The sequence below is a fragment of the Aspergillus brasiliensis genome, assembly GCF_001889945.1.
Source record: "Aspergillus brasiliensis CBS 101740 unplaced genomic scaffold ASPBRscaffold_13, whole genome shotgun sequence".
In the NCBI taxonomy this organism is placed as follows: domain Eukaryota; kingdom Fungi; phylum Ascomycota; class Eurotiomycetes; order Eurotiales; family Aspergillaceae; genus Aspergillus; species Aspergillus brasiliensis.
This window is the reverse complement of record NW_027137454.1, coordinates 365,198-378,911: the sequence shown is the minus strand read 5'-3', so window position 1 is coordinate 378,911 and position 13,714 is coordinate 365,198. Positions and strand designations below refer to the sequence as shown.

Here is a 13,714-nt window from a genome sequence, read left to right as displayed (position 1 = left end):
GTATCCTTGATCAGGTAATTACTTTACGTAGGAAGGAATCATTAACTAACTAACAAACTAGTTACTGCACGCATGAATCCATCAATCAATCCATCTACCTTTTCGAATTCTTCTTTCTGTTTTTCTTTTCTTGGAGTAGTAGAAAATGATACAAACGTGGGTAGGTACCGGTAGATAGTAAGTAGACAAGTAAGATAGATAGATAGAAGTAAGAAAAGAAGGAGAGCAACTAGTAAGCAAGCAACATAGACAAAGTCCTAGGTTTCATAGATGCGAGATGTAGTTAGGTAAGTAGGTAAGTAAGTAGTAAACTTCGAGAGAATAACGGGAGAGAGAGAGATGAGATACAAAATAGCAATTATTTCGCCCAAAAGGTTTGAAAAAAAAAAAGAGGAGAAAAATGGGGTAAACAGTTTCCTTTTTATGTTTCACAAAGCGCCTTTCTCCTGCGTGAAATCCCACAGCATCTTGATTAGGGTGTCTGGAAGCGTATATAGGTCCACGTGGAATTCTCCCTCTGTAAGTGAATTGGTTAGTGAGATGTGATAAGTGCGAAGTGGTGGTGGCGTTGCAGAATAGCCAGGGTGTGTAGTAGCAGCTTACGTTCAACATCGTTCTTGGTATACGAGTCTGGGGCTTTGTTGTCGTGCACCATCTGTACTACCTGGAGGAGGTCATCTTCGCCGAGTCGCTGCAGACCGTCGGCCAACTTGTCCATGTCAACCTGGAATCGAAATCATGTTAGATGCATTTCTATAATTGATTTCCCCCTTCTTTGAGGCTGAGACGCCGCTTACACTCTTCTCTGTCCGCTTCTTCTTCTTGGATCCCTCCTCTCCGGCTGCGGCGCGTTTCGACTTCACGCCGTTCTCATCTCCTGGGACGGGTCCGGATTCGCGGAGGAGGGATAGTAGGGCAGGCTTGGGGTTCTTGAACGTCTGTGTGGGAAGAAGAAAATTAGCACAAGCAATGGTATCCCGGGAGATTATTTACTCACAATGACGTGCTTGGATTCGTAACGAGGCTGAGCAAAGTTCAAATCGTGCGTAACGAAATGCTCCTTGTCGGCGGCAGTGAGTCCTATCTGCATGTCGAACTCACCCCATCCTTCCTCTGAGATTCTGAAAGGGGGGTTCTTGAAGGCTGTTCCGATGTCAGTAGCTGCTAGTCACCAACCTCCACCTTTCCCTTGTAAATGCCGACCATCTTTATCATCCTGACTGTCCGGTTCTCGATGGCCTGACGCTGGGTCGGGAATATAGTGAAGCGCAGAGGATGTGACGTACTCTGAATGGCCCTGTCGCCGAAACTAGGGTGCAGCGTGTATGTCACTTTATCGAAGACATTCGCAGGCACCTGCTCGCCGTGCTCGTTGACAAGGTAGATCTCAATTGACCATGATCGGAGAGGGAAACCTTCAACGCCGGAGTCTTTGTTCCTGTAGACGCGAAGACGCGCACTAGGTCAGCAAAGGGGACTTTCTCTCATTTCAAGCTTCTGTCCTTGTGCCATTCTCTGGAGATATAACCGTGCAGGAGCCCAAGCGCACACAGAACCGCCATCGCGCGATGACACATAACGGATGCGAAAGGAAGGGGGAGAAGGATAGGCTGCGATGACGAGGAAGAGAAGTGGCGGTGATTCACTCAGGAATGACTCGAGAACGGGAACCTTGAGTAGGATACGACGTACACAATGTGCTGCTCGGTCACCAATCTGACATTTCTCTTGACCTGTAAAAGTAGAGCAAAAGCGTCATGTCAGCGTTATGCGATCGAGTGAGAAGAAGACCGAATTTGTTCGCGTCAAGCGCCAGTGGAGAGGGTGCCATTGCCCAAACTGGGGAGGGAAGCGGAACTCACGTCAGGCATCTTGAAAGAGGTGTCTGGATCAATCGCCCGTAAAAATTAAAAGGAAAGGACTAGAGGGTTTCTTCCCAGAGACCCTTTCCCGCGAAAGTCTGAAGGGGATACAGGAAGCTATCGGATGTAGAGGCCGCGCGATGCCCAGGTGAGGCGAAGTCGGATGTTTGGCGGGAGTTTCCTGTCGGGAAACCTGCAGATCCGGATCGGAGTGAATGGTGGTTTAGCGGGGGAAGGATTCAGTTCGAAAGGTGTCCGACCAGCGAGGGATGGGTAGACGTAGAAACAAGAGAGGGAGGAGGAGTGAGCGAGAGTGAAGCTTTCCGCGGGCTGGAGTCCGGGTGGGGGATTGGAAGTGGTTATTGACTGCCGGACGGCCTTCTCTTTCTTCGACGCGGCGGCGCGACGACGCCTCAAGAGTAACCGCCAGCGTCCAAAAGCTACAGCCACCCACATCACCAGCTTCCAAGGGAGATAGTTTCTGCGGCCAGGAATTTACCCCAATATTCGGATGTGTCATCGCGATATTCCATCTATCGAAATTGGAAGAAAAAGGAAATTACCACTACCGTCACTATCATTAGAAGGGAGAACCCAGCCAAAGTCTATCGATCGATTGTATAGGTACAATAGGTGCAGGCAGAGACTTCATAAATTTCATACGTATATTTTGGGGGGCAGGTGATGTCTATCTACTGTGTACCAAGTCGTCGCACGGCATGCAAGGGACCACATGGCCAAAACCAAGGACCCATGCATGCATCGACTCATGGTCTCGCCATGACCGGCGTCATTAATTCTGTTTTCTCACAAGAATGCCAGCCAGTGTGAAGCAGGGGCAGTGGAAATCGGAAGAAACTTGGATGCTTGTGAGAAGAAGAGAAAGGGGAAACAAAGATAAGTTGGGATGAAGGTGAAATAGGTCTTTCATGAGTAGTCCACATCAGACTCGTTATGCTGGGAAGGGAATCAAAATGTTCATTAACAATAGCCCTCTATATCACTGATTACCGAGAAAATCCGAGGCCACGGACCTGCTTACTGCTGGCCAAGCAGCTTCTCGTTCTCTTTCTGGGCCTTCTCGAAAGCTTCCTTGAAGAGGTTGGCGTCTAGGATTCGACGTTAGCAAAATGAACCATATTCCTCTTCCTCACTTTCTCAATGTTCACTTACTCTCACTGTTGGCAAAACGGATGGCCAGGGTCTGCTGCTCGGGCTCACCCTCACTGACATCGGCGGTAGCGTTCCAGACCCAGCTGCGGTCACTGCCAACGTTGGGGCTCAACTTCATATCGGGAACAACTGCGAGGTCGGTTAGCGATCCGAATCCATACCGAATGACAAACAACAACACATACTGTAGTGGTTAGCGCAGACCTTGAGGGTCTTGTCGCGGCGCATCACGAGGCGGGTCTTCTGGTTCTCCTTGTGCTTGAGCAGGCGGACGTCACCGGTACCGCGCTCCTTCCACTCCTTGCTGTCACGGTCGAACTTGAACAGCTTGGCGCGCATCTTGAAGGTCTGCTCCTCCAGCTCCTCGTTGGTCTTGGTCTCCACCTTCTCGGTCAAGCGGATGACGGGCTCGAAGTGAACCTCAGGGGACTCGGGGGCCTCGTCCTATAAGTTGCGATAACATGATTAGATACTGCTAGCCTATTTTGACTGGTCTGCCGTGACTCTTTACAGGACTCAACGCGGACAAAGAATCAGGGGTAGGAAAAAGAAGGCATCAATGGAGGGGAAAGCGGGGTAATGGTTAAACTGGCGGAAAAGAGACCATCGACACCAGCATAGCGCAAATCAGACACATACCTCATCTTCACCCTTCTGGGCCTTGGAAGAGCCGGAGGGCTCGTCCTTAGCATCCTCAGGCTCCTCCTGCTTCTCCTTCTTGGGGCCACCGCCGAACATGGAGAAGACGCTGTCGGTAGTTTTGGCGGCAGTGTCCTTGACGGTTTCGGCAGCGGACTCGGTCACCGACTTGGGCTCCTCGGGCTTCTCCTCGGCCTTGGTCTCTTCGGTGGCGGTGGTGGTCGTCTCCTCGGGCTTCTCAGTGCCCTCAGGAGCGTTGGTGGTGGGGTCGGGCTTGGTCTCAGCGACGTCAGACATGGTGGGTGGTTTGCGTTTGCTGTCAAATTTATAAGCGGGAAGGATCTGAGAGATATGGGTGTTTCTGGGGATGTACCTGGTGAATGAAAAGGAAAGGAAGAAATGTATTGGGAATGGGAGTCACTGAGGAGGGGTGGGAAAATATGGACGGGGTTGTTTTGAGGTGGGTAGGTTCATTGCCTAAGCGCCTAAGGCCGCACTAGCGCCACCGCCCTGCAAGTTTCCTTGTGCTTTACGCCTGCGGGTGATTCCGCAGAGTAACTATCACTACCACGGAGTACCTACAGGGAGACTTCCATACCGAATTCACTCTTGAGGAAGAAAGCGAAACGAACATGCATGTGGCAAGTTTCAACATACTCCACTGATACATAATCCAGCATGTATTCCAGGAATTTATCCCATGATTCAGTCCGACCCTGATATCTGACCCATCCTTTCGCCTGCGAGCAACCCCAATAAAACAGCCCAAGAAGCAAATAACATAGGAAATTACAAGAAAGGAATGGAGAGTATTCTAAAAATACTACTGCCGGATTGTTGGCCCAGTCATGTGGCACAGCGACGATAGCTCTATTGCGAACACCCTGACTGCTGACAAGTCCTTCGTCTCACCAGACTTCGGGCTCTCTTCTGCGCCGTATCCAGAGCCTTGCATTTCCTCGCATCCCGGAAGCGTTCTTTCACTGCGCCAAGGTCAAGCGCCGGGGCATGAGAACTGATCTTGTCCCATGTGTCACTCATTATCTCTCTAGCGCCGGTATGCACTTTATGGGTCTGAGCCTGCAGTGCAGACGAGACAGCTAGGAGTGGCTGCACGGCACCTTTTTTGACGACTTCGGTGAATTGCTCTGATCGGGACACCACCATGTCCTTTGTTTCGCGGGAAATCTGCATCGAGTCGGGTCGCAAAGCAGAGGCCTCTTTTCGTAGGAAATGAGCCCTTCTTACGACATCACCCATGAGCACTTGCAGATCGGTGCAGACCCGGCCATAGACCTCTGACAATCCAGTTTGCGCAGTGGCAAAGTCTCTGAATATCTGAGAGGTGATAAGTTGGGCTGCGCGCTTCCAGTTTTGTATCTTCAACCATGGCGTCCCGAAGTCCACAGATGTTGTCTGTATATGGGGTTTCGTTGTAATCGTAGTTAGTGTCACATCCACCTGGCCGTATGCGTCCGCGCGATCTAGTTTCAGCGTATACACCCCATCGAATAAGATCGAGAGCTCATACTCGAGAGGCTTGCCGTCTCGACTGACTTGGACGTTGAACTTTGGCTGTTTTCTGCCAAGCGAGGGTTTGTGGGGCGGCTTGATTACAAGATGACAATCACCGACCACCTGAATTTCAAACGAGTCCGTCAATGCATGCGGTTCGGAAACATACTGTACCCCTTCTATCAGCTCTTGTAATCGGGCGTTGCTGCCCACATGGTCCCCTCGCAGTTCGATGTCGCTGAGCGACGTAGACGATACGGAAAGTGATGTCACCGTGTGCAAGAAGCTGGTAGCTGGGACGCTGCTCGACGCAGGGGTAACGGCTTTGATTAGTGTTTGGTCAGCGAGTTGCCGAGAAAAGGTCGAGTTCGCAGCCAGCATGGCTGTATGGCCTAAGAATACGAATACAAGAGACAGAATACTGAACGCCATGAAACGATACGCAGACACCGGCACCTCATACTCGCCGATATAAGGGCGAGAGAGATCTTTATGGATGGACTTGCACCATTCAAGAAATGAATTTGTGCGAGGCGACTCCAGGTTCTCCAGCGCCATCTGACATGGTTTCCTGGGACAGATGGTTGCTAGGGATGCCAGGTTCCTGTTGAGTTGTCCAGGTGTAATACTTTCGAAAGTCTTTAGGTCGATAGGATACCTCCTGAGTACCTTGGACTTCCCGTCTAGGGCATTGCGGAATTCCAGGCACATGTGGAGACTGTGGGGATTAAGAGGAACCGGGTCTCGAGACATCGTCCAAAGCGGCTTTTCCGAGATGACCATAGTCGGGACACCGTGTCGTTCCATGAGTATGCGGGTCATTTTCTGAGTCTCAATGTCCTCGGGAGTATCAGTACTAGATAGGAAAAAGATGGCGACATCAGGTAGCGCCCATTCAACCGAAGACGAGATACAATAATCGGTCCCTGACCACATCGAAGAGCATGGGGGCCGACCCTTGAACTTTAGTGTGATGGTGCTGGGCTTGTCCATATGGGATTCCGCGGTGGCCTCGAGGCATTCGTCCACAATAAGCTGAACATGAATGGGAAGGAGCTCGGCAAAGTTGGGGACTGCACCTGCGCCAAAGGACGTTGGAACGACATGATACCTGGACGACTCTGCAGAACTGCTCTCGCTACAGGTGCTCGACACCAGAACATCTCCGATTTTGTCGAGAATGATGTTTCGAAACTCAGGGCTGCCAATATATACCACATGGAAAGGCTTGTCGGTGTCAAGGCTCTTTCTCGTCATAGTCTGCTGCACGGTGGCCGTGACAGTAGAGCCTTCCGACCTGTTAGGAAGCTCTTGATCCAGCTCTGCTGTGTCAGGTCCTTCAAAGACTCGGATGGTATGTTTCAGTTCTACCCGTTCAATCTCGGGCCAGTTCTCGGGTTCAATGAACTCGATGGACTCAACCGACTGCCGTAAAGCAGTCTTGGTAGTTAGGTTGCTGTCATCGATCGAGTTCCTTATGTGAGGAAAAGCAGACGAGAGTTCCTGAGACACCGAAACGTTGCTCCTGGATTCGTAGCCATCACCATCGAACCCATCCTCGTCATTTGTATCCATGTCGCTATTGCTGGACCGCCCATCGAGACTAGCTACGTCATCTGGACCAGTCTGATCGATCAAAGACCCGAGATCGGTCTGTTCAGAGCGAGTGCCATCTTCTGAGTGCACGTCGGACGCACTCAACGTCGCCCAGCTTTCGCTCAGGGACTTGGGGTGCTGTTCCATTGGAGTTGACGTCATACTGATAGGCCGCGATCGCGATAACCACTCCTCTACAGAGGCACTCAACGGCGGAAGAGTGGGATATTGTAAGCTCGAAGCGGTTGAAGGGTATTGGGGAGGCCTGGTGTGAGGCTCTGAAGAGTCAGCCATGGTGTTTGCGAGTGAATGTCATCAGTAAGGTTCTTGAGGGAAAGAGCAAGTGAAGAGCTGCAGAGTGGAGCTTCGACCGGAAGCAGTGGACGACGGATAAGCTCAGGAATGAATTAGAAGAAGAGTCAGCGGAAGTATACGTTAACTTCACAGAGCAAGTTCTGCTGCTATCTACTACAGGAACACTCTGGCCGTGAGAGTTTGCCTGGAACGACCGAGCCTAATAGGCAGATGCCCGATGACAACCTAGGCGGACGATGAATTGCGAGTGGGGGTGAGGCGCTTGATGCTGCTGTTGTTCCTCGCGGCCCGGGCGGAAGATTAGGTCAGGTGCCTCACTTGGATTTAGTTCATCAACGTGTTTCGGAAACTAGCGGTAAGTGAAAGGGAAAAGCCGTTGCAAGCAGTAACCGACCGAGGGCGAGTTGCGAAGAAAGAGGGAACGAAGGAAGGGAAATGCAAAAGTCAAGGGAGACAGAGATGACTGAATGACTGGACCGGAAGATGGTGACGGGCTATCATGCGCGGGGCACCTGACATGGGATATCACGGCAGTCTGACTTCCCTTTTCCCACTACAGATCAACACTCTCTCTAGCTGGGTCAGGCGGTAGGTTAAGGTTTCTGTCGCTCAGTCTTAGCGGTATGTTGTATCGTATCTTAGGATGGGTTTGTTGTTCATCATGGGCGAGCAACGCAAGCCACCCCAAGCTCCAACTCACTATCGCTGATAAGGCATCCGTTATCAGGCTACTCTCAGGCCACTACACCCGATCTAGACTAGTACGTAGGCCCCTCCCCCATCTTGGAGGATCCCAAGTCATCTTTCCTCCGATCCCTTCAATTCCCGAGGACTGGAGATGATTACCGACCAGATAGTAGTATTATTCTGACCAAGTACGGAGTACATCAAAAGATTAGAACATCCCATGCAACTATGGACAAACAGTAACTTCAGAGTTGGGACCATGACACAATATCTGGGTGCGCGTGGATGTATGAAAGAAATTTAGAAAAACTTCCCAATTCAGCACAAGAGAACAGAGAGAAGCATATAAGGTAGTTATGTACATTTCATGACATGATGTGGGAAGACCGGGGCATTGAACTAAAAATGAATGTTCAAAGGAGAAACAGAACAGCAGAGGAGTGATGTCAACAGCAGAACAGGAGCACATGAGGCTGGCGCCAGGTGGTGGTAAGTAGGAAGGACTGGAGACATTCGAAAGGTGCTACGGGATGACTGGCCCGTTCAGTAGGGAGTACAGTAATAGGCCCGAAGAGACAGGCTGCAACAAGGTCTGGTCGTTTTAGGTCGGCGATCCTTCACTTGTTCATACAACACACCCCCATGCCAACAGGAGATTTGCCGTTTGCTGCCTGACAATGTCAGGGGAAAACCACGAGGGCGAATTAGAACCCACCCAAGCATGCCCAGAACCAGATATTGGGTATCGGAAGAAGGCGCATCCAGCCACGCAAATCCACAAGATATGTTCGTGCTCAATTTGAGTAACGACAGGGTTTCTGGCATGCGATCGTTAGAATGAGCCGAGCAGTAACGTGGTCCAAGTGTCTCCGAGACAAGGAATTGGTGGCCGACTGGGGTCCCCGACAGCAGAGCCTTCAGATAATAAGAATTTTTTTTTTCTTTTAGAGTGATTGCGGCAAACCAGGTGAGATATACGAAGCACGCTAGATGTATTTGTCCATATTGATGAGAATGGTCACACCGTCTTCCACGTAAGAAGCCGTCAGATCCGTATAACGCCGTCCAGAAACCCACAGCCAACGTAACATGCAGGCTCAAGCAAATAACTCCAAGGGCGAACCGAGTAATGCTCATAGTCGAACAAATAGGTACGGAAACCAGGAGGCGAAGATTATACAGCGAACATTAAGGGGCAACAATCCGAGTCTATGGGGATGCCCATCCTCCAGCCACTTCGACCCATTCGGCGAGACAACTGCCCTGCTTGCCTTCAACATCCACAATATCGGTGTCACACCTGCACCTACAGCCGACACCGTTCTCCTTGACGGGATCGGGGTTCGCCCAATACTCGTCCTCTTCAATGCGCTCCTTTTCGTCCTCGGTCGTCGTCTCCAGCCAGGGAATGCGGGGCAATTGCCGTGCAGGAGCGTTGGCAGGACAATGCTGAATAGTGGTGTGTCGGTAGCCGAAGTCACGGAAATAGTGAATGTCGCCGGGGGACAAGAGAATACCGGCGGCCAGGGAATGGATAGGCGCATCACCCCACTAGATTGATCAGTTAGTCATATCGAAGAGGAATCAGGCACACAGGGACATACTCTTTCCATCCAGAAACCTCCACTCTTGTCCATCATGTCGAAGAACTCCTCATATTCTTTGCTGCGGAAGAAGTCCAACCGTGCAATCTCAAAGTTACTCCAGAAGTGGCACATGTTGTACTTCTCGCCTTCCATGGCTTCCGGATCAACATCGGGAACAGTATTTTCACCGGGCTCATTTTGAAGGATCTCCTCGGGAAGTTTCTCTTGCTTTTCCTCCTCGGGCTTAGGCTCCTCTTCGGGCTTCTCCAGGAACATTTCCCACAGTCCCTTCGATTCCAGATTGTGTTTCCTCTTGTAGGCAGATGCGTAACGGAAGATGTTGGGGACGGTCTCTCGAAGTTCCTTGACAGCGATCGTGAAGCCGTAGGTCTTGTTTGCTTCCGCCATCTTGATAAATGGATCACTAATAAAGATGTCAGTATATAACCGATACGCAGGATCCATGGAAGAGTCGTACTAAGTGATATCACAGAAGTACTTGATCTCAGGCTCAAGACGCCAGTACCATTCGTACTTCATGAGCAGAGGGTGCTTGTAGAAATGGCTATTCAACGGTTAGATTTGTAACAGAGCAATGAATTTGGTTAGGGTACACACCCAGAGTAGAATCGACACATATGGTGGTAACTTTCCATGCCTCCGTACATGATGGCGGCGTCACCCTGTTTCCGAACGCCTTCTTTGGCAACTTCATGATCAACCCAGTCGGGGTAGCCCCACATAGATTCATCGATCTTGCCGAACTCAACGGGGGCGCTGGTGTAGTTCTTGACCGTCGCCTTGAAGGCATCGTCGAAATCACCATCGTTCAGGAAGACGTAGGGGTAGTGAAACCAGCGGTTGAAGTGTCTTTCGATCGACTTGAGCGACTGAATAACTCCATCTAATTCTTTGTTTCTGGCAAGGACGACGAAAGCGGCATTGGCGCGTGGGGCGTCGGTTTTCTCGACGGGAAGACAGCCAGTAGCGAAGACTTTGTCGTACTTTTCGCTTATTTTCCTGTCGAGTGGGCGCGCGATTAGCTATCAAAAAAATTCTACTTCTCATGGAGCGAGTAGAACGAACCTGATGGACGGCGGAGTACCGGCAGGGATGAGAATCCCCCCCGGGGAAGAAGGATGTCGAACAAAAAGTAGTAGGATAAGGACTATTACAAGGCATGGAAATAGTAAAACAAATCCCAGGGGTATCGAGATCGAGGAGTTGCCCTTTAACCGTATCCTCCGTTTGAAGAAAGCGAATCTGGACGGATTACGGCCTTTCTCGCGCGAAGAGTCATCTAGGGGCAGACTCGGCGTGGAGGGCAGCCATTTCGTAACCCGTTGAACGAGGCCCATGGGTGCAGAAGATGGGCCACACGGCTGATTAAACAGCGATGGCACACAACGGTTCTCAAATATTTAGCAGTCAAGTCAAATCAGAGGGGTTTCTGAGACCGAGATATCTCTTGTCAGATACTACCCAAAAGGGGATCCCGATGACAAGAGATGTACGTCCTCACGCGAGCGCCGAGGCGATACTCTTGATTATACTTCACTCCCCAGAAATCGAGTGAGACAAGGACACAAAGAAGCGATTAAAGAGTATAATCAAGAAAGATTTGGGGGAAAACCCGATCAAGGCGAAGCGAAGAGTCGAAAAAAGAGCGGCCGGAGGAAAGCCTCCTTTCTCGCCAACTTTTACCTCTCAGTCGGCCAGGCAGAGGTGGGCGGGGGAAAAGTCGACAGCAACGCAAAGGACCGATGTCCGGAGCAATGAGGCCGAAGACACGAATATGGTCGACGAGGTCATTAATCACGATGAGAGGGGGAGGGCAGGCTGTGAGGCTGGGTAGAAGCCGAGAGCTGCGGGAGGGCAACCGATGAGATGAAGGCTCGAGAGAGGATTATTTGGGGATGGGGATGGGTGGAAGTTCCGCCAAGGCCAAGGAGGCGCAAGCGGTCGTGGTCACAGATGGTAAATTACAGTCTACCCTCCAGCTCGGGAGTCGCGGCTCTCCTTTCCAGTCTGGTATTCTAGTACCGTATTACACCTAGCCTATTTGCGGTAGTTCCAACTGGTTCTCCCTTTCGTTCCTTTTCTCGTTTTCACCCTCTTCCAAGTGTCTCCCAGGCCAAATCACTGGCGGTAAATTATCGCTGACTTGGTCGGTTAGATTGGGGTGGCACTCTAAAAAAGGCCAAAATTACGTCTAAGAAGACACTATAGAAAACCACCCAACTCCCTCGTCCTGATTAGTAGGGGACTAGAGGAAATTGAGTCCAGACAGCAGAGTTGATGAGAAAATTCGGGCCTGATGGGCGGTAAGAACTAGAAATACAGGCCTTACCGACCCGGTCTTGGGACTTTGTGAGTCGGTGCATGTAAAAGACCCTGAAGCTTAATAGACCTGCAAAACACGTCCTCCTTGATTCATTCTTAATTTTGGCCGGGCGGAATCTGGCAGTCGTCAGCAAGTGTCAAAGGGCATATCTTGAGCCTTTTGAGTTCACGATCAGCATGCGAATCACCTTGGAAGGGCAATTAAAAGTTGAGAGGCCATATTGAATTTCTATTTATGTTTAGTGTTTTCCAGAACCAGTTCCTCTCGTTCGTTAGCTTGGCGCGACCGTCGTCGGACACCGGAGGGTTATTAGATCTCTGGTGGCTGCGCTTCGTAACCGCGGATGCCACCACCTCTCTCTCTTGACCACGCATGTGTCTAGTACTAGTAGGCAAGACAACCTCCCTAAAAGGGGTGAACAGCTTGCTTTAAGCTGTCGTCTTGTCCTCTCTTCTTCTTCCTCTTCACCGGCCACATAGTTACAAGAGCCCCATCGTTTTCTCAGCTTCTTTATACTTAGACATGAGCCGATAGAAACGGACATGGTTCACCGTGTGATGGGCCTGTTGGCAGGTCTCTTTTATTGTCTCGCACATCGGGTTAGAGATCTGACTCGGTTTCGGCTGCAAGTCCTGCTGGTTTCGATTCATAAATTGTATGAAATTGAGCCTGATGATCTTCTACGCATATGGCAGGAGAATAGGAACATTTTGTAGTCGGCTATGGTAGCAAAGTAGTCCCCAGTCTCTCACACTGGATATAACTAGTTAACTTTACCATCCTACGTGGTTCATTCTCATCTTCAGGAGATAACTACTCCATACCGTTAGGAAGATACTTGACTAGTTCTAGTCTGTGAATTCGGCCCGACTGAGCAGGAAATGTATTGTATGGTAAAAGCGGGCCAGTGGTACCTGGTGGTATTACGAGCCGGTAATCTATGCATCCAGAACCCTGAAATCCCACCGGACCCACACGTGACCCCGGCCCTAGGGGGGATCTGTCAAGGTGGCCTTTTAAGGCTTGCTGGGACACGGCAGTCTTGATCCCGGATTTCTGGATAGAATGAATGAGGTTCTGAGACAATAACTCCCGCTCGAGTTCCCATCAGGACATCGCTACTGGCTTGACATAGCTTATATAGTAGTTCAGTTTAGTATTATGATCATCCATCGCGGGATCTCACCAATGACATCACTACCGGGGGATAACTGCAATCTTTCATGATGAGAGGACCATCGTGCGGAGCTTCGCGGCTGAGCTGTCACATCCAATGCATCGGTGAAAGCATGTAGGTCGGTAGAAAACTTACCTACTCCGTACTTACTCCGTATATACTCCAACTTATGTAGGTACACGCAACATGCATGCCGGGATGATAACTCATCTCATGCATGGCCGTCTTCAGGCATTAATGCTTGTGCGTAGTATTGCCCGTCCTGATCTGCGGTGCGGTCAGCGGACGACTCGATGCTCGGTCTGGAGAGCAACTTACGTACGTACTTGGGATGGCTATTATTAGACACCCGTGTGGGCATTTAGATCCGTGGATCTGCTGTACTTATATCAACATAGAAATCATATTTAACTATCTGTCTATTTAGTTGCGATTTAGATGATGAACCCGAAGAATGCCGGGGAAGAGACATGTCCTGAAACTCAAAACGTGGTGGTGTGGTTGTGCGGGAGGAGCAGATGATAGTTAGGAGATAAGTCAGTAACTACTCCGTACTAACTAGTTAAACTACTGGATGGGAAAAGGGATCGGGGTTTGGGTCATGGCTACTGCCCACGAGGTATGAGCTCGTTTCGGTGACACTTGTTGACAATATCATCCCATGATTGTTTTTCTTGGTACTTTTTATTATTAAGTGTCCTCCTTAAGTTCCAACTGAATCAACAAAGGGTTTCATCATCAAGGGGAGTCTGCAGTCAAGGAAGGGGGCTGTTGGGAAAACCAGTCAATGCGACGAAGGATGGCAAAAAGGCGCGAGGTG

At 50.3% G+C, this 13,714-nt stretch overlaps 4 protein-coding genes across 4 annotated transcripts; all 4 read right to left on the bottom strand.

The window, feature by feature from the left end:
• Positions 1-428: 428 nt before the first annotated feature.
• ASPBRDRAFT_133784 (Ran GTPase-binding protein YRB1) lies at positions 429-3,971 on the bottom strand (the record flags this gene model as incomplete). The annotated part of the gene is made up of 10 exons (XM_067618550.1): positions 429-517; positions 604-724; positions 798-938; positions 998-1,143; positions 1,287-1,438; positions 1,693-1,725; positions 2,905-2,971; positions 3,036-3,164; positions 3,221-3,479; positions 3,675-3,971. The coding sequence occupies 10 exons, from the start codon at positions 3,969-3,971 to the stop codon at positions 429-431; spliced, it is 1,434 nt and encodes a 477-aa protein (XP_067475449.1).
• A 573-nt stretch (positions 3,972-4,544) lies between these two features.
• Positions 4,545-7,079, bottom strand: ASPBRDRAFT_134220 (uncharacterized protein; the record flags this gene model as incomplete). Its single annotated transcript, XM_067618586.1, has 1 exon — positions 4,545-7,079. One exon carries the CDS (start codon positions 7,077-7,079, stop codon positions 4,545-4,547), a length of 2,535 nt encoding a protein of 844 aa, XP_067475448.1.
• A 1,057-nt stretch (positions 7,080-8,136) lies between these two features.
• ASPBRDRAFT_320255 (uncharacterized protein) lies at positions 8,137-9,140 on the bottom strand. The gene has a single exon (XM_067622971.1). It carries the CDS (start codon positions 8,922-8,924, stop codon positions 8,331-8,333), a length of 594 nt encoding a protein of 197 aa, XP_067475447.1. The 5' UTR covers positions 8,925-9,140; the 3' UTR covers positions 8,137-8,330.
• Positions 8,997-10,731, bottom strand: ASPBRDRAFT_134028 (glycosyltransferase family 15 protein; the record flags this gene model as incomplete). The annotated part of the gene is made up of 5 exons (XM_067618567.1): positions 8,997-9,338; positions 9,392-9,797; positions 9,852-9,938; positions 9,992-10,393; positions 10,460-10,731. The coding sequence occupies 5 exons, from the start codon at positions 10,729-10,731 to the stop codon at positions 8,997-8,999; spliced, it is 1,509 nt and encodes a 502-aa protein (XP_067475446.1).
• Positions 10,732-13,714: the final 2,983 nt, after the last annotated feature.